Source organism: Clytia hemisphaerica, unplaced genomic scaffold (assembly GCF_902728285.1).
Source record: "Clytia hemisphaerica strain Z4C2 unplaced genomic scaffold, Clytia hemisphaerica genome assembly, whole genome shotgun sequence".
Lineage (NCBI taxonomy): Eukaryota > Metazoa > Cnidaria > Hydrozoa > Leptothecata > Clytiidae > Clytia > Clytia hemisphaerica.
The window spans coordinates 1040848-1060201 of record NW_027104280.1 but is presented as its reverse complement, the minus strand read 5'-3'; the positions used below and the strand labels follow the sequence as shown (position 1 = coordinate 1060201).

The 19354-nt window shown below is 37.8% G+C and overlaps 2 protein-coding genes across 2 annotated transcripts; one reads left to right on the top strand and one right to left on the bottom strand.

Annotated features, from left to right (window-relative positions):
* Nucleotides 1–112: 112 nt before the first annotated feature.
* LOC136816952 (small RNA 2'-O-methyltransferase-like) lies at nt 113–2598 on the top strand. The gene has a single exon (XM_067073292.1). The coding sequence runs from the start codon at nt 152–154 to the stop codon at nt 1472–1474; it is 1323 nt and encodes a 440-aa protein (XP_066929393.1). The 5' UTR covers nt 113–151; the 3' UTR covers nt 1475–2598.
* Nucleotides 2599–9927: 7329 nt separating this feature from the next.
* LOC136816951 (uncharacterized) lies at nt 9928–17759 on the bottom strand. The gene has a single exon (XM_067073291.1). The coding sequence runs from the start codon at nt 16477–16479 to the stop codon at nt 10159–10161; it is 6321 nt and encodes a 2106-aa protein (XP_066929392.1). The 5' UTR covers nt 16480–17759; the 3' UTR covers nt 9928–10158.
* Between the last annotated feature and the right edge of the window lie 1595 nt (nt 17760–19354).

The window sequence follows — 19354 nt, the reverse complement described above, 5'->3', positions numbered from 1 at the left end:
TTGAAAGAGATTCAAGGTCAAAATTCAAGTTCTTGTAAGGCATGGCGGCATCATTTATATCCGATCAAATTCTCTTACTATAGAATATTACTTTTCCTTTTTCTTTAGACAAAAACAAGAAATAAAAACTAAAAGAAATAACTCTTTACTAATGGATGACCTTTATGATGACGTAAACAATTTCGATGATGACATCATAGACGAGCATGACGTCAGCGATTTTGATGGCGAGTTTTTGAACCCTGATGGAATACATAAAGATGCTGAAGATAATGATGACAAATTTATTGGCCTAAACCACGAGTTATTTGTTGATAAAGAATTGGCAGAAAATTTAGAAGATCTACATGTGGATAATGAGGACGATGCACACGAGTCAGCTCTTTTTGATCCGCCTCTTTATAAACAACGTTACCATGCTGTTGCTAAAGAGATCAATAAGGTTAGCCCTAAATGTGTATTGGATATGGGATGCTCTGAAGGGCAATTTTTGCCAGTAATCAAATCAATGTGTCCATCTGTTGAGGAGATCAGTGGAGTTGATATTGACCAGTCATTGCTGGAGAGAATGGGTGGTCGACTACGCCCATTAAGTATTGAGTATGTTTTAAAGCGAGACAAACCTTTAACTATGAGATTATTACATGGGTCAATAACCGAACCTTCAAATGCTTTCATTGGTGTGGATTTTATATCTTGTATTGAAGTCATTGAACATTTATATCCAGAAGATCTTACAAAAGTACCTGATGCTATCTTTGGTGTTTTGAAACCGAAAACAGTCGCAATTACAACTCCTAATAGCGAATATAATGTTTTGTTTAATAAGTTTTCTGGGATGAGACACTGGGACCATAAGTTTGAATGGACTCGTGCTGAGTTTGAAAAGTGGTGTGAAGACATAGTGAAAAGGTACCCTTATATAGTTGAATATTCTGGGATTGGTGAACCCCCTAAGGAGAGATCAGATGTTGGTTATTGTTCACAGATGGGTCTATTTACACGACAACCGCAACATCCTTGGTTAAATATTATCTGTCAACCGGAGGAAAGGCTAGAATATGAAGTAGTTCACGAGTTTATTTATCCACACGATTCGACCGAACGTTCTCAAAAGATTCTAAATGAGATATGTTATTTAGTAAATCGGTTTTACAGTAGCCAAGGAGAAGAAGTTGATGAATCCTTTGATAGAACCATATCTTTAGTCGAACTTTTGGAATACCCAAGTATAAATAAACTACAGACCAACTTGAAAGAGGTTGTTGATATTTTACAGACTGAAAAACATCCTTATGATTTGAGTGAAGATGAACAATCACTTGTGGTTCATTTTAAACAGTCGGATTTTGAGAAAGATTGGGAAGATGAAGATATTATTGTAGGACTTGAAGAAGATTTAAATAATGTTACTGAGGGTGTGATAAACGAGAACAATGGTATTGTTAGCGAGGAAGAAGAGTCATGGGATTGAGGATAGATCATTTCTATCACTATATTTTTTTGGGTCTTCTTTGCAAAAACAAATTTTTCAATTCTAATGGACTATTCCATTACATGTTTCATTTTATAAGCAAGTGTCTGCCCCTTGGTCGGGCTCGAGTATGCTTAAGCTTTCAAAGATCCAGGCATAGCATATGCTTATTATATGTTTTCATAAACATATTATTGTACTCTTCATTCACCCAACCCAATTTTTTATAAAATATCAGAGATTTATTAGTTAACATTCGATTCAAAAAGCGTTTAGATTTTTGGAGCTGTGGAATGTGGCTACAATCATTGACAAAACCTATGACACAAAGCCCAAAATTGAGTTCCTTCCCCCTCCCCCCCCCCAAACCATGTTGTCGGAGGGTGCTGAAGACTAAGCAATATTTCTTTCCCAGCAACATTGTTCGGAGGGGAGGGGGAGGTTATTGCCCTGTGCCTAAATTTGACGGCCAGAAATGTGCCATAATATATTGACAACGGTTGTAATCGTGGAATATCTTTTTTTACTTGATCACTTCCAAACCTTTTTGAACAGAAAAAGATTGACCACATGAAAAATATTTCAGGCTGACGCATATGCTTATGTTATGCTTAGAAAATCTGCAAATCTGATCCTTCACCTGGAAATACTTCTCGGATTACCCCCAGGAAATTTCGTCCATCACCTCCCCCCGGTATGGATATAAAATGGAATGACCCAATCTTTCAGGATTTGATTATTATTGAGTATTGAATATCTCCTTATAGTCAACATATTTTTGGCCATTTTCCACGTTGGAAATCAAGGAGTTGAGGGCTCTATTTTAAGTTTCATTTTTTCATCTTTAGATTGTTAAATAGTTACAATTCTACTGATTAAAAAATTGAAACTTTTCTTGATACTTTTAAAGAGCTTTTTGCTATACCTATGCTGTTCTAGCCATATTTTTAAGTTGATATTGTTTTAGTGTAAATAGCATTGTTGTTTTTTATATAAACATAGTTTTGTATATATCTTACAGTATTTACTGTACTTTTTACTATCAAAAAAGAAAGTTAGTTGTTTTGTAACATCATCGACAATGATGATGTGTTTTTAAACTTTCAAAAATGTCATGTTAACACCATCACTTTTCTTTCTTATGCCTTCGTATGCAGATTAATATGTCAAATGTTTATTTATAGAAGGAATTTTGATCAAAGTTCTATCACTGTCAGCAATTTTTTATATTATGTATGAAAGATTTCTTAATTTTCAATCTGTTCCGCAATTTAACTTATTTTTTATGCTGGCTATGCATTTTTTAAGACGCCGTTAAATACATAATTATCAAGATCGAATTATTAATATTGGCTACAAATCTTGTTTTACGTTTTTGAGCAGAGCATGATTATTATGTATTGAACTCTTACTTTTTTGTCATGAGGTTCCCATCAGCTAGGGGAAGATTGAAATTACCAACGCATATGGTTTACTTATAGTTTCTTATTTATCTCATTTTAGAATGGCAAATATATCTTTTTCATGGGATTGTACCAAAAACAAACGTAAAAGATTTTTACCAAGAATAATCAACAACGAATTAAATTCAAACGTACCGAGAGAATCTTTAAAAGATTTCAAAAAAGTTGATTCAAAGAAACTTCATAAAGATTGCTTTATAACTGATGATGGTGGCCTGGCTAATTTCTGTTGGCTTCCAGATTCGGACAAATTAGAAGTAACAGTCGTCAATCATATGAGATCTATAACGAAACGATGGATAGTAGACTTTGATAAAATCACAGAATCCCTTGACAACGTGAAGATTATATTCGCTACTGATATGTCCCATGTTGTTATTTTGCGTCCAAAAAGAAACTTTTTTAATCCAGACCTAATGACTGGGATACAAGTACATTTAATGAAATTAACAATGCATAAATGCCATCCTGAAAACAAATTATACCAAGTTAGAGAAATCAGTCGTTTATTTGTTCCCTCGAAAAAGCAAATACTATATTATGGTTACGATGCTTCGATTTCAAATGGAGGGGTTCTAACGATTGGTTCTTTGCTAGCCAACGATACAGGCTCCATGATGCTACATCATTTTAAACTGACACCTGAAAACAATTCTGGTGTTTTTATACAGCAACTAGATTGCTCACACACTATAAGGGCTGATCGGTATAACACGTTGAATCTTGGATGTTATAGTAGTTCTGGTGATATATTAATCATCAAACAAAAGTCAGGGATTATCAATGATGATTGTTTTCTGGTCAATTTATCATGTTTATCTGAAAATGTTACCAAATTTCATGGACTTCATTTGTTTTTAGTACGTCATGACTCTAGCGAGTATTTGATTTACAACGATAGCTCGTTCATAAATGATAATATGGTCCGAGAAAATTTAATCAAAGTTGATGTTGTAACTAGAGAAAAGAATGGGACCTTGTTGTTTCGGAATATATTAACATTAAACGAAGGTATACTTTATAATATGGTGCTACACCATGCTGAATGTTTTGATGATTCAAATATTTTTGCCGTTACTAATGACAACTATGGAGGCTACTTCGTAATAGATGTATTTGCTAAGAGACTTGTTCATATCATAGAGACATCGTTTATGAAAGAGCATAATATTTTTTATAATTTTCATCAGATGAATTGGCGATACGGTGAATTATTTCTGTTATGTTCCAGTTATCAAAGATATAACTTGAAATGTATACCATTAGATCAGAGTTTTCCATCACTATTTGAACTCGCCTGTGAAAAAGTTTTTGAGACTTATAATATAAAAGAACTGCAGAACATGAATTTGTCGGATAATTTAAAGGCTTTGTTGTATTTACCGAATGACCAGGAACCTATCAAACACCATAAACCAATAACTTTACCGTCAAGCTCTACTTTGGTTTAGATTCTTTTATTACTTACAATTACAATTTATTACTCGCAAAAACACAATAACTCCAATATTATAGAATAACATACAGTATTCTTAATTTGATGCTACTGCTGTTTTGAATTAAGTTGTGGACCCTTTAAGAGTCATCTGTGCCAAATTCCTGGGGGGGGGGGGTACTAGGTTTGGATGAGGGGTATGTGTGGACGGGACCTCCGAAAACTGACCCTTAGAGAGACTAATTTTTGCTGAAAAGGTGACCTTTAGAGAGACTTTTTTGAAAAATTTTCACTTGAATTAAAGAAAAATTGCCTAAAATCGTGAATTTTCCGACCCTTAGAGAGACTAATTTAAAACTTTCCGATTTTTCCGACATTTTGAAGGGTGAAAAAAACCGACCCTTACCGTCCGCACATAACCAGCACCCATTTTTGCCTAAGTAGAACGCCAATTTAGGATCATGTGACCATATATCTATGACCATATTTTGACCCCTATTTTAGTCTGCGTATCAGGTCGCATTGAAATCGAAAGCTCCCATCCCCGATTGAGACCACCAAAACACTCGGTTATTTTGAAACATTGAAGTTAAAACAACTCACCTTGCCATGAGTACCGTTAGTCGGTCTAAAGTCGACATTCCTCTTCTAATGTCGACATCCCTCTTCTAATTTCGACACCCTTTTTAGAAATAGGAATAGTAGGAAGGTCGAGATCACTGATAGACAAAAGACTTTTTTCTCCCTGATCCGCTAAGCAAGAAAGATTTCCATCAGCGATTCCGACCTTCATATTATTCCTATCTTTAAAAAGGATGTCGATATTAGACCAACTTACAGTACAGCGTGTCTGAAAAGAGAAGATAAATTATTGAAAAGAATCTGCTATATACAGATTTTACAGAATTTTAACCCTTTAAAGTACCACAGTCATTTTTTTCTAAGTTTTTTAAAGAAAATCGCTAGTTCAAACTTTAAAGGCTTATCTCTGCGCGGACCTGCCTGGATGATAGAAAGGTTCGCAGTAGTAAATCTTCGAATTCATTCGCTAGAGGACAGAATGCGGTAAAACAGGGTCAAATTTGGAGGTTCGTGGATCACTCGGTCAAAATCTTAAAAAAGTAGATTTTTGTCAAATTTTTTGCGAAGCGAATATACATGAGCGAAGCAGTTTTGCTATCGTGTATATGTACCTTTAAATCTCACCTACGCTGGGGAGCGCAAATGAAAAATTACTAAATATATTCAATCTTTCAAACGCAGAAATAATTGAGAAAGCCGTCCGCCCTGCCTTAGATCAAACCTAGAATCGCGGCGGAGAGACCTGGAATTACGGATGGTTAAATTCGTTTTTTTCAAAAAGTGTCGCCTCGTGCGTTTAGATATACCAATTCTTAAAAGCTACGGAGTTAATACACCCTGTCGCCGGTACTAGATAAGCCTTGTTTTTATCTCCCTAAGGTTTAAATTAGGAAATCTAAAAAAGAGATAGGAAAATCAGCGCGGACTGGAAGCGTTCAAGAAGCGTTCAAAACGCTCATTTTTTAAGAAGTCATTGCATTGACTCGAGCAAAGTCTTTCGAACTTTTCCAAATTCGAATGTTACAAAAACATTTTTGTTTTGAAAAGAGGCGTTTGTGTTTTGAAAAGAAAAACAGAAAAAGAGGTGGTGCCTGAAAAAAAACGAAGAAAGCAGCTCTGAACCATGAACTTGCGGAATGAGAAGAAAGAAGATGGAAATTTTATTCTTTCATCAACAGACAAGGCTCAACAAAGTTGTTGCTTCATTGCAAGAAGAGTATCAAAGCTGAAAAATGAACTGTATACATATGGTTGGAAAACCATTCCTTTTAGATTAGATCTGAAGTGAGCACAACACGAATTTGGACTTTTCGTATGCTTTGAAATTCGAAGAAAAATATATTGGATATGGCTAACCTGGAAGAATTTATTCCACCCCTTATTCAGTGGAAGGAGAACTGATCATTTGACGTTGTTTTTGAAATTTTGGCTTGACAAACCCTCGATGGATGTGGCCACATCCATGTGGTTGTTGTTTGTTGTTTATGAATACGCATTGGTGGTTAGAGAGAAATAATAGAACATTGACATGTGATTGTATTATAAAGGATTTCATTGTTGGTAATGGTAATGACTTGTAAAATGTCAAAATACATCGACAAAACTTGACATTATTTTTATGATGCACTTTAACTGTTTAAAATTTCTGTGTTACATACAGCCGAGAAAAAAGTCACAGATTTTTTTAATTTTTTATGTAAAGAGTTTGCTCCTGTTTGTCAACAACTCAAGGGTAAAAGACTGCCAAATACTGTATTTTTCTCCAGCAGACTTAGGATTTTAAGAGCCTTTAGATTTCCCAACTTTGAAAAAATACACAGCCAGGAAAATTTAGATGTTTTGCTGAGTAGACTAGAATCGTTGGAGAATTCTTTCTAAATCTCAGCTTTTTGATGTCAGTTCTTTTTATCTGAATTTTTCTTTATTTTCATATCAGGATTTTACAGCCCTATATAATAGTTTTATAATATAATTTCAGAACTTTGTTACATTTTTCAGAATTTATGATGCAATGATACTTCTAATTAGGTATGGTTATTGTAATTCTGAATATTGAAATTGCATAAGTTAACTTATTTCCATTAAATTCTAGTCTTGAAATCCTTTGATTTGTCTGGTTTATCGAGACGGTGGTTTCTATTTCTATATATTTATTTGCATAAATTCATTAGAATTACTTTCGCAAATATTTAACAAAAAATTTTTAGGAAAATAAAAAAATTTAAGTCTATTAAGTTAAGTTTATTTATGGTGGTGTTTAAAGTTTGTTTAATTTTGTTGCTCCTCTGGGCTCTCTGCAAGGGAGACCTTTTGAATAGGCTAGTTAGAGGGGGATCATTTTGCAAAATATAAAGCCTTTTAATGATACAAAATTATTTGGCGCAGATCAAAGACTTTTATTGAAACTTTTTTGTTTACTGTAACTAGTCCACACCCCAGTCTCACAGCCCGGTGGAGCCTTTTTCCTTAGGGGCTCCTTAGTAGGGATAAAAATTCCGATTAAAATCCTAATGGGGATAGAAATTCTTCTGCTCCAAAATCCAGTGGGATGGTTTTGGACTCCAATCTTTTAAAATTGAATTGTGAGTGGGGATGAAATTCCAGGGTATTTTTCCCTGCGCATCTGTGACATAGAGGGGTGTTATGTTAGTTCTTTCGTTAAGTTAAGGGGTGTTTACAAAAAATTGCAATTTGGAAAAAGTTTTCGAATGTTTTTATTCGAACGTTCGAATTTTGAAATTAGAGAGATTCGAAAGTTCGATTTCGAACACAAGGAATTCGAAACCGGAAGTAAAACGAGTCAAAACAAAAACTAACAATTCAAAATACTTAAGGCCCGGGGCGCACTCATATGATCTGGCCTACGTCATCATCCCAAAATGTAAGGGTGTGTTTCTGTGAGATTGCGCTGCAAGGGTCGAATTTTAAAATAAATTCAAAATAATTGTTAAAATGAAAGGCTTTTACTTCTCGTTTGTTTGAAAAAGTTTCTATTGTCTGATAATAAGAATAATTTTCTCAGTTTTTCTTTGAAAATTTCCCAAGCTTCTTCTTTCGCTTCTTTCACGCAGATTTACAGCTGAGAAATATAGTGCACTATAAGGGTTGGGTAAATCAAGAGAAAATGCACTGAAAGGGTACCTTTTCAGCCATATTGAATTGACTGTAAGGCAAGGGTACAATTCTGAAAAGCAGATTTTGCGCGGCACATACCGTCGTTTCGAAATCGAGTGCCCCCCCGGGTTTAAGGTTTAAGGTGGGCAAGCTTTCCCGAGCAAAAGCGATGAATGAACTTTTCATTGAATATCCTCAGAGAGTAGAGAAGACAATAATGGATTAAAGGAAAATTTTTAACCTATAAGTCACTTTTATTTGAAATTGTTCGTTTTCCAACGATTCATTAAAAAAATTGTATAACTTTCCTCAAATTCGTAGAAGTAAACGTCGTAAGTGTTTGAATAAACCTCTAAAGGGTTCGGTCTTTCTGGACCTAACTAGTTGTCGGTTTTCGCGGGGTTTACATTTACGGATCGATTATCTATTTCAAATCTATGACCCTTTTGATTTAAGTATTTTGCTTGCAACTTGCGAATCGAGTGACTTGCCTGGATCGCTTCGCAATTCTTATACATATACACTACTACATTTTTTTGACTTTTTGGCTTAAAATCTCGCTGGAAAGACTCGCTTTTGATTTTTTATTTACTTGACCATGAAACCCAATCCAATTCCTACGAGTTAGACCAAAAAGCACGATTTCTAACTCAAATTGGACATTACAGGAGGGTTTGCTTTCCTATATAGCCCATGTCTAGTATACTCGTCATTTGTACTTAATTTGTACTTAAAGACCATTAAAGGGTTAAACATAGCTTTTTAATTTTCTATTAGACCACCTCGTGAGTGCTACCTAGAGGCGTGGCAGTTTATCTATACGATTTTCATACTCCTCGACCTCTCTAGTTCACAACATGAAGAGATAAACAGCGTTTTTTTCAGGGGGCTTTTGGACTCGAGAGGGTGTCGGGATCACAGATCTGTAAAGCCCGAAGGGCTAGATTTGCGGCTTTTATCGAAAAGTGAAGCCTAGGTTTGGAAGGATTTCCTACCAAAGTCACGTGACTAAAATATGCAATTTCACCAGTTTGAGAGATGTGAAATAGCGTTTGCCGCCTACTTTTTTTGATCTCGCGCTCCGAAAACAATTAAAATGCTAGATCCTATCCATCGGCACGAAATTAAAAAAGTCAAATTTTTGCTTCACTTTTTTTTGCTGGAGAAAGCTTAAAGTTGCCTATCTAGCCCTTCGGGCTTTTACAGATATCTGTGGTCGGGATTCCAAACTCAAATATTGATTGTAGGGATTCTCATTTATTTAAATTCGTTACGCGGTTTCACGGACACACTGTTTGACCTGTAAATTGTCATTGTTTTTTTTACAAATACTTACAAATACTTACAATGAATTAATAAAGTCTAATTTGAAATTGATTCCACTTCAGCTATGATAAGGAAGTAAACTTCCTCTGGATGTACTGAGCCATCGCTTCCTGCACATCAGTAAAGTAATTAGCTTAAAACGAGGACGTACACGTTATAACGCCCAAAGCAAAACAAAAGTCAATGAATCCTTTTTTAATTGAAGTCAAAGAGCTTCCTTATAGAGGTTATACTGAGGTCGTTACTATCTACAATTTACACCCCCGGTAGAGCTTTTTTCCTCAGTGGGGATAAAATTTCTTAATGAAATTCCCATGGGTATAAAATTATATTATTTCAAGGTTAAAGAATCCATCCGTGGGAATGGTTTTGATTGGAGTTCAATTTTTAAACATTAAATTTCGAATGCGGATGGAATCAAAGTCAATTTCCCAGTGGGGCTGAAATTCCAGGGTATTTTTCTCACCGGGGAGGAATTTTCTAGCGGGTCTGTGTACAAATTGTTGGGTTGGATTAAAGTGAAGCGATTGATATAGTAGTTTATGATTCTTTACATAATATAAAGTCTAAAACATCTGATATCTACAGTGTTCAGTGAGAGAAGGCTCGAGCTAATCTCGATCTCCCCGTAAAATATAAAATAACAATAGAAAACAAAGTCGATATAATCTATTCCGCCTCATCCGCCCGACGGCTCATTCCGATTATCGTGAAACTGTAAGCGCGCGAAAAGCACACAGATTATGTAACAGATGTAAGAATCTTTACACTCCCGAAGAAGAGGTTTTGGATCGCAACGATCTCAAGTTATAAGTCTTTGCTAATGGATTCAATTTTGTTTTACTGTTTGACAATTGTTGTTCTTTGGACGTTTTTCTTGTTGTATGTACTGGTTTACATGTCGATGGACCAGTAGAAATTGTTCGTAAATCTCTTTTTGGAGTGCGTGGAAGTGCAATCAATTCATCTTGATTATATTGATAACAATTTGATAAACCAGAGGCGACAGGAATGAGCGGATCAGAGACGACAGGAACTGGCGGACCAGAGACGACAGGAGCTGACGGACCAGAGACGACAGGAACTGACGGACCAGAGACAACAGGAACTGGTAGACCAAAGACGACAGGAACTGATAGACCAGAGACGGCAGGAACTGACGGACCAGAGACGACAGGAACTGACGGACCAGAGACGACAGGAACTGATAGATCAGAGACGACAGGAACTGATGGACCAGAGACGGCAGGAACTGACGGACCAGAGACGGCAGGAACTGACGGACCAGAGACGGCAGGAACTGACGGACCAGAGACGACAGGAACTGATAGACCAGAGACGACAGGAACTGACGGACCAGAGACGACAGGAACTGATAGACCAGAGACGACAGGAACTGACGGACCAGAGACGACAGGAACTGATAGATCAGAGACGACAGGAACTGACGGACCAGAGACGACAGGAACTGATAGACCAGAGACGACAGGAACTGACGGACCAGAGACGACAGGAACTGATAGACCAGAGACGACAGGAACTGACGGACCAGAGACGACAGGAACTGATAGACCAGAGACGACAGGAACTGACGGACCAGAGACGACAGGAACTGATGGACCAGAGACGACAGGAACTGACGGACCAGAGACGACAGGAACTGACGGACCAGAGACGACAGGAACTGACGGACCAGAGACGACAGGAACTGACGGACCAGAGACGACAGGAACTGATGGACCAGAAGTAGCAACAATTGAAGGTTCAGAAGAGATAGATGTGTGATGTTTAGGAGAAAAAACTAAATTTTGAACAACAGCCGGTATAATTGGCTGGGATTCCTTCTCTACACTGACATGATTCTTAGATTGTTGCATTTCATTTGGTAATCCTGTTGATGTTTCTTGTCCTGAAAAATGAAAAGAATCCCACCCATGGACCTCTAGGGGGTACAGCAGTTCAAGGGGACGTTTGACCTTATGTTTGCCTTCAATGCCGAAACTAATCAAGGCTCCTCGAACAACATTTTTCCTTCCAAAAATTAAATTTTCAATCTTACCCACATTCCATAGTTGTCTCTTTTTGTTTTCATCCTTAACCAAAACTAAAGACCCAACTTTTGGGGTTTCGAATTTCTTGACTTTCTTGTGATGTACTCTCAACTCTGTGAGGTATTCTCGGTACCATCTTTCCCGCGCATCTTCAAAACATTTTTTGACGTGTTGATAGCTTTCTTCCAACGTTTTCACGACTTGTCCGGTTGGGAGGCTGATGATTCTTTTCCCACAAATCAAATGTGATGGTGTCAGGCATTCGATCTCATCATCGGCACCAACATACGTCAACGGTCTACAGTTCAACACGGCTTCAATTTCAGTCAAAATGGTGTGCAACCCTTCAAAAGAGACATTCACTTTGCCCAAAGTTTTCTTCAAAGATGATTTTGTCAACTTGACCATCCTCTCCCAAAAGCCTCCCCACCAAGGAGATTTTTCAAGAATGAAGTGCCAGGTGATCTTCAAAGATGAAAAATAGTCAAGGACCTCGGATTCCTTCGACAACTTTAAGAGGTATTTATCAGCTGCCTTGAACGTTTTGGCATTGTCTGATACAATGAAAGAAGGAATACCTCGTCGAGCACAGAACCTCCGAAAAGAGTTGAGAAAGCAGTCAGTCGTCATATCATTCACAAGCTCAAGATGGACTGCGCGAGTAGTTGCACACGTGAAGAGAGCGACCCAGACTTTCTTTTCTACAGAAGTGGAAGATGATTTCTCAACAACATACAGAGGACCAAGATAATCTAAGCCGACGTGTTCAAAACCAGTGACATTTTTATCAATACGAAACTCAGGAAGCAACCCTTCAATGGTTGAAAACGACTTTGAGTTGAGTTTCTTGCAGACAATGCAATTCTTCAAGATTTTCTTCACGAATTGACGACCTTGCGGAATCCAAAATCTAGATCTGACTTCAGCTAGAGTTGCTGCGACACCTGAATGTTTGACCTTTTGGTGAGCCTGCAGAATGATCAACGCTGAGACATGACTGTCACGTGGGATGAGGATGCGGTTGCAAGATGAAGCTTCTTCGAGTCTACCTACAGTTTCCAAAAGACCATCTACATTTAACTTGACACTAAGAGAACATTCCAGCTCCTTCAAACGGTCGTCAGAGAGTTGATTTTGAACTTGATGTAGAACGTCAAGTTCAGCCTTTTTCAATTCATCGACAGTGAGTGGACCTTTTCTTAATTGTCCCAGAGAAAAGCGAGAACCGTGGTAAACCTGAAAGTTGTGGCAAAAGCGAATAGCCCAAGCGACTGACCGAATAAGTGACTTGAATTCACTGAAACGTTGAAATTCTATCAGTTGGACAGTGGTTACTCTCGACAGCAATACCTTACTTACTTTTACTTCCTTCATTGCTTTCTCTTTCACCGACATATCCACCTCAAGTTTCTGTTTAGGCCAGTGTTCTGGATCTTTAGAAAGCCATTCTGGACCTCGAAACCACAGACCTTCTTCGAACTCTTCCTTTGATGACACACCTCGACTTGTCATGTCTGATGGATTTTCTTTGCCTGGACAATGTCTCCAAATTCCTTCCTGTGTATGTTTCTTGATTTTCTTCACCCTGTTGCGAACAAACTGTTTCAACTCCTTACCACTGTCCAACCAATAGAGTACCACCATCGAGTCTGTCCAGCAGTGGATACCATCGATCTTAATCATGTTTGACATTGCCTGTTTAACTCTCTGAATGAGAACGCTAAGAATGTAAGCACCAAGGAGCTCAAGACGAGGGATTGAGGTTTCTTTTAGAGGAGAGACTCTTGTCTTGCTCGTGACTGTGACTGCTCTTCTAGAAGATTTTTCGACAGCATAAACGACAGCTCCATAAGCCACAGCACTGGCATCACTGAAACCATGGAGCTCTATGAGAGATTCTCTACTGAAGGAATCAAGCCCAAAGAAATAGAAGCGTTGAATCTTGACAGAGCCAATTTCAATCAAAAGATTTAGCCAGTCTTTCCACTCATCTTGGAGATCTTTCTCAACAACCTTATCCCAGTCGGAGCTGGACTTGTGAATTTTCTGGAGAAGAACTTTGGCTGTTATAAAAGCAGGTGAAAGAAGACCGAGAGGGTCAAAGAGTTGAGCCACTACCGAAACAACATTTCTCTTGGTCACAACCATATCAAGAAATTTCGAAGCAAATTCATGTAAAGAAAAGAAGAAAACGTCAGATCTTGGATTCCAAGGAATACCGAGAACCTTGCAGTCATCACTACCCAATGTTTCACCCTCCTTCACCATCTTCTCTGACACTCCAGATGAGCTCGTTTTCCATTTACGAAGGTTGAACTGGCCTTCCTCCATGAGTTTCTTCGAGTCTTTAAAGAATTGAAATGCAGCCTCTTCGTCAAACTCACCGGTGCATAGATCATCAACATACAAGGAGTTTGTGATACCCTCAACGAGGGACCGATATTTCGAGTCATTTCCTTTCTGTTTCTCTAGGTGATTTTGAACAGTAGCAGTAAGAATAAAGGGGCTTGCATTCAATCCCATTAAAACTCTTTTTTGACGGTAAGTGACAAGTTTGTTGTTATCCTTTGGGTCAAACCAAACAAACCTCAGAACGTCACGATCTTCGGGTCGAACACTGATCATATGGAAAGCCTTCTCAATATCACTAACAAGTGCGATTGGAAAAAGACGGAAACGTAAAAGAATATCAAAAAGCTCAGGATTTAAAGATGGACCAGTTTCTAAACACTGATTTAGAGAAGGATTGTCATTCGATTGACAGGAGGCATCAAACACAATTCTCATTTTTGTTGTTTCTCGTTCCTCACGAATGACACAATGATGTGGAAGATAATGTGTCCAGCCTTGCTTTCCATGGTCTTTTGTGTCAACTTTTTCGATGATATTTTGTTCAAGCTGATCTTCAAAATATTGGTTGTATTGTGCTTTGAGGTCAGGGTTATGATTGAATTTCTTCTTCAGTCCAAAAAGACGTTGTTTGGCAACAGAAAAGTTATCCTGGAGATCAGGATGTACATCCTTTCGTGGAAGAGGAACCTCGTATCTCTCTCCGTTATGGACAATGGAGTCTTTGAATTCTTTCGTCATTACCTCATCTTCAATCGACTCATCAACAATACCCATTGATTCAAGGTCCCAGAAGCGAGAAAGACGTTCGTCAATAGAAGGAGTTTGGGAAGAGAGAAGAAGGGAGTTAGAGAAGGAGGAGGATGTACCCTCTATTGGACCACTAACTAACCATCCAAACACAGATTTAGTTGCAACGGGTCCAGAAGAACGACGTACGGTTTCTCCACTAACAAAGCGATGGTACTGATCAACCCCTATCAACACACAAATCTCCTCTTGTGGTGTAGTAAAGTCATCTGCAAGATCGAGAGAAGCTAAATGTTCATGATGTTGAAATTCTACAGAAGGATTTAAGGGAGAAGATGTTATCGTCGGAACAACTAAAGCAGAGAGAGGAAAAGAACCACCACCAAAACGACTCTTTAAATTTAAAGCAGTCATGTCATACTCCTTCGAGCCTTTAGACGACCCACCAAAACCTGAGATGACCATCTTGTGTTTGCCAAGACTGGGTAGTTTCAATTTGTCCTTGATACTTTTGGTGATATAGCTGTCATTTGATCCCATGTCGAATACAATACGTACTTTACTTACTTGGTTGTTGTCGTTAGGGTGGTAGACCTTTACTTTCGCTGTCTGTAAGAGTGTCAACTTTTTTGCCCTTGCAATCAGCCCAGTCGAAGGCGTTCCCTGACACAGACTTTCATGATGTTTCTCCTCACAATTTCTGCAACTCCTTTTCGTACATTCTTTCAAACCATGGTTCTTTGCTAGACAGTTGAAACAGAGGTGATTGCGTTTCACATATTTCCATCGGGTATTTACGTCTTGAACGATATCACATTTTGCAGAGCTATGTTCACCTCGACAATATGAACACCTGATTTTGTTGTCTTGTCTTCCGGTGGGATTAAGCAAATTTCGGGAGCTGCCACCTCCACCATTATTTTGACTACCTTCACTACCCTTGTTGCCTTTACCACTACCCTTGTCTGATGGGGGTTCCTTTGACTTTGAGGATTTGGAGACTGCTTCACATTTCTCACGTGCCTCTAGCTCTTGTTTGAAGCATTTTAAGAGGACTTCGAATGTCCAATTTTCTGAAGAAAATTGCCTTAAAATGATCAAACGAATGTCTTCAGGAACCTTGCTCATGATGACAGGGACGAGTAAGCAGCCATACTGATCAGGTTTTATCCCAAGTGATTGTAATCCTCTGACGTTGATTTCGATCTTGTCATAAACTGCACGGAGTTGTTTGACATCAGTACCTGCTTTAACTGGCAGAATCTGCAAAAGCGTGTCCATATGATGGGTGATCACGACTTGTTTGCTTCCGAAACGATCAGACAAAAGAGACACAGCTTCCTTGTAATTCTTATCAGAAAGTTCTAACCCAGAGATAGCCATGGCGGCTCTTCCTTCTAAGAGGCCCTTCAAAAAATTGAACTTTTGGACGTCTTCGATGTACGAATGTTTCCCTACAGCAGCTTGGAAAGAATCCCAAAAAGATCTCCACTGACTTGGATTTCCACTAAACTTTTTAATTTCAAGTTTTGGCAACTTCACAGAAATTGGAACCTTGTGTTCATGAGATGAGATAGAGGTGTTGGAAGCTTTTGATTTCAACGAATCTAACAGATTGGTGACAGAACCCGTGGTAACGTCGATTTTTGCTTGCAGTTGGGAAGACTCTCCGTACGCATGGTCGTAATCATCGTCACTTTCAAGAAGGTTTAGATATTCCATATCCAATGCTAAGAATTCAGACTTCAAATCGACGAGAGAATCCCTTAAGGTTTTCAGAGCTCCAAGGACTGTCACTTGTTTTGACTCTTCAAGTTGATCTAGCTGCGAAAGATGTTTCTCGATGTCATCGATGTAGTGATGACAAGTCGATTTCTTACCATTTCGTTTTCGACGAGCGAGTCTCAATGTCTTGTCATCTTCAGTTTCAGACATGATACAATATTTGAATAGATAAGACAGTTATGGTATGTTCACACAACAAAAATGTGAAAAAATGAAGTTTTTTGGCCTTGTCCACACGACAATCCAAAGACGTCTCCACGAGACAAAAAGAGAAATGAATTTTATGGCTTTGTCTACACGACAATCCAAAAGACGTCTCCACGAGACAAAAAAGGGAAGAATGAAATGTTATGGCCTTGTCCACACGACAATCCAAATGAGGTCTCCACGAGACAAAAGGAGAAATGAACTTTATGGCCTTGTCTTCACGACAATCCAGAGACGTCTCCACGAGACAAAAAAAGAAATGAATTTTATGGCCTTGTCTTCACGACAATCCAAAAGACGTCTCCACGAGACAGAAAAAACACAAAGTTGTAGGAAAATTCAGATTCATTTAGACCACTCACAGTAAATTGATCCAATTAAATAAATTGAGAGATCAAAAGGAGAAAGGTGGTTCACAATTTTCACTTCTTTTAAACAAAGGAAAAGAGAAGAAAATCAATCACAATATCCTTTTGTTAAAGAATCTCTGAAAAATATTTTAGAAATCCTTGAGAGAATTTTGTTGATAAGAGAGAGGGAAAAATATTTTGTAAAAGAGAAAGACCTTCAGACAAATTATTTGAATGTTTTGAGATATTTCAGAGTCTAATTTCAAAACCAGTGACCCGAAGATACTCACAAAGAGGTGTCGAGCGACTCTCACTACAATCAACTGAGCCAGACAGAACAAACACCGATAGAAGGAAACATTTTGCAACAATTTTGGGGGTTTCTTGAGCAAATAGGTTTAATAAACTATCAAGAACAAAAATAGATGGAATGCACCCTCCCAAATGATTATCCATAGATGGATGTCATAAATAAAAAGGGAAACAATAAAATGCCTTGCTGAAAAACAGCGTAAATACAAAGTATCCCCCTTGAACTGCTGTAAAAAAGGAGTGAGGACTGTAATTTAGAAAATACTTACCATATTAGTGATGTTTTGTTCGGTGGACCATGTACAAATTGTTGGGTTGGATTAAAGTGAAGCGATTGATATAGTAGTTTATGATTCTTTACATAATATAAAGTCTAAGACATCTGATATCTACAGTGTTCAGTGAGAGAAGGCTCGAGCTAATCTCGATCTCCCCGTAAAATATAAAATAACAATAGAAAACAAAGTCGATATAATCTATTCCGCCTCATCCGCCCGACGGCTCATTCCGATTATCGTGAAACTGTAAGCGCGCGAAAAGCCCGCAGATTATGTAACAGATGTAAGAATCTTTACAGTCTGTGACACAGGGGTGCAGTGCCGTAGGAAGCATTTTCATATTGAGGGGACTGAAGTTTAGTGACACCGCCAGGGCTAGACTAGTAAACTAGTCGGTTATTACTTACAACCTTATAATAAAACTGTCAATCAAATAATGTAAACACTAATTAAATATTCAGCGCGCGCGAGAGAAAAGGAAAATAACCGACTAGAAGCTACTTCCAACGCCTTTTTTTCTTCACCTAAAATCATAAGGCGAGACATACAGATTTCTGTATGTCTGACCCGTGTGGGATTGCATTTATTTTTCTTTCTGTTTATTGCGTTTTTAGAAATGCTAATTTATTTATATGTTCCCATGTTCAATGTTACTATGAAATATCATTTAGTCAAAAAAGTTGGATGGATTCTCAAAAACCTAAAAAAAGTTGTAAAATTAAACAACGTTTTTTGAGGGAAGTAGCTTCTAGTCGTTGAAATTCAGAAAAGAGACGCAACTACTTCACCCCTTCGATTTTTTTTATTTGGAGCTTGATTTTTTGTATATGAGTCTGTTTTCAACGACTCGTTTACTAGTCTACGCCAGGGCCAACCATGGTTTGGCCCGAGGGGGAAATTTTGAAAATTTGAGCTCTAGATTGCTTGAAAATGCACTCAAAACAAAATGCTTTCGAGAAAAAAACATAAAAATCAATCTTTAACATAATTTTGCAAAATAACCATTTTTGAAAACGGCACTGGGGTTTTATTCCTTCCTTCTCAACACTCTTAATCTTAGTGACTATAGAAAAAGGAAAATTTCACCTGTCTGAAATTTATAAAACTCACTGGGGTGAGCCCCTTTAGCTTGCGATGTTTACTTGGATAGGGTTAGCGAATCTGGATTTCCTTTCGATTTTGACCGGGTTTTATAGATATGTCATACAATTATTGAGCCCGGTAAGATCATCAATTTCCCATTTTTGATCAGGGTAGAGAAATACAATTAGTTTTGACAGAATTTAATATTTGTCCTAATGGGCCTAAAATTATCTTGCTATTTTTGACAATTATATTTAACGAGATATCCACAGGATTACTGATATAGGGGGGAATGAATTTGTATAAATTACCAAAATGAGGGAAAACTTGCTTTGCTATGAAAGGGAACACTGAATACATGCTTTTTACAAGAATATACTCTATAAGAATATTCACGACGAAATTGGCCAAAGTATGAAAGAACATCATTCGGCAACATAACCTAAGAATGTCACTTTTAGAGCAATCTGCACATTGCCAATTACCTCTCAGAGGCTCAAAGTTTTCATAAAAGCGCCTATTATTTGTTGGTGAATATTAGATGTTAAATTGAGATTGAATTTCGATCCTAACCTAAAGAAAGTGTATCAATATTTAAAGTAGCCTGGGAATCCAAGCGTTAAACTTTTTTCACAGTCTAGTTTATGATATTTTTGCTGCTTGTTTAACGCTTGGCGCAGGTAACTCGCCTGCAGGGACATTTTTCCCTGCAATGTAGGTTCGGCCTGATTGGCCAGCTCTCGGCGTATTACTTAGCAGTACTTTCACGCGCATTTTGATAATTTCGATGCGCAC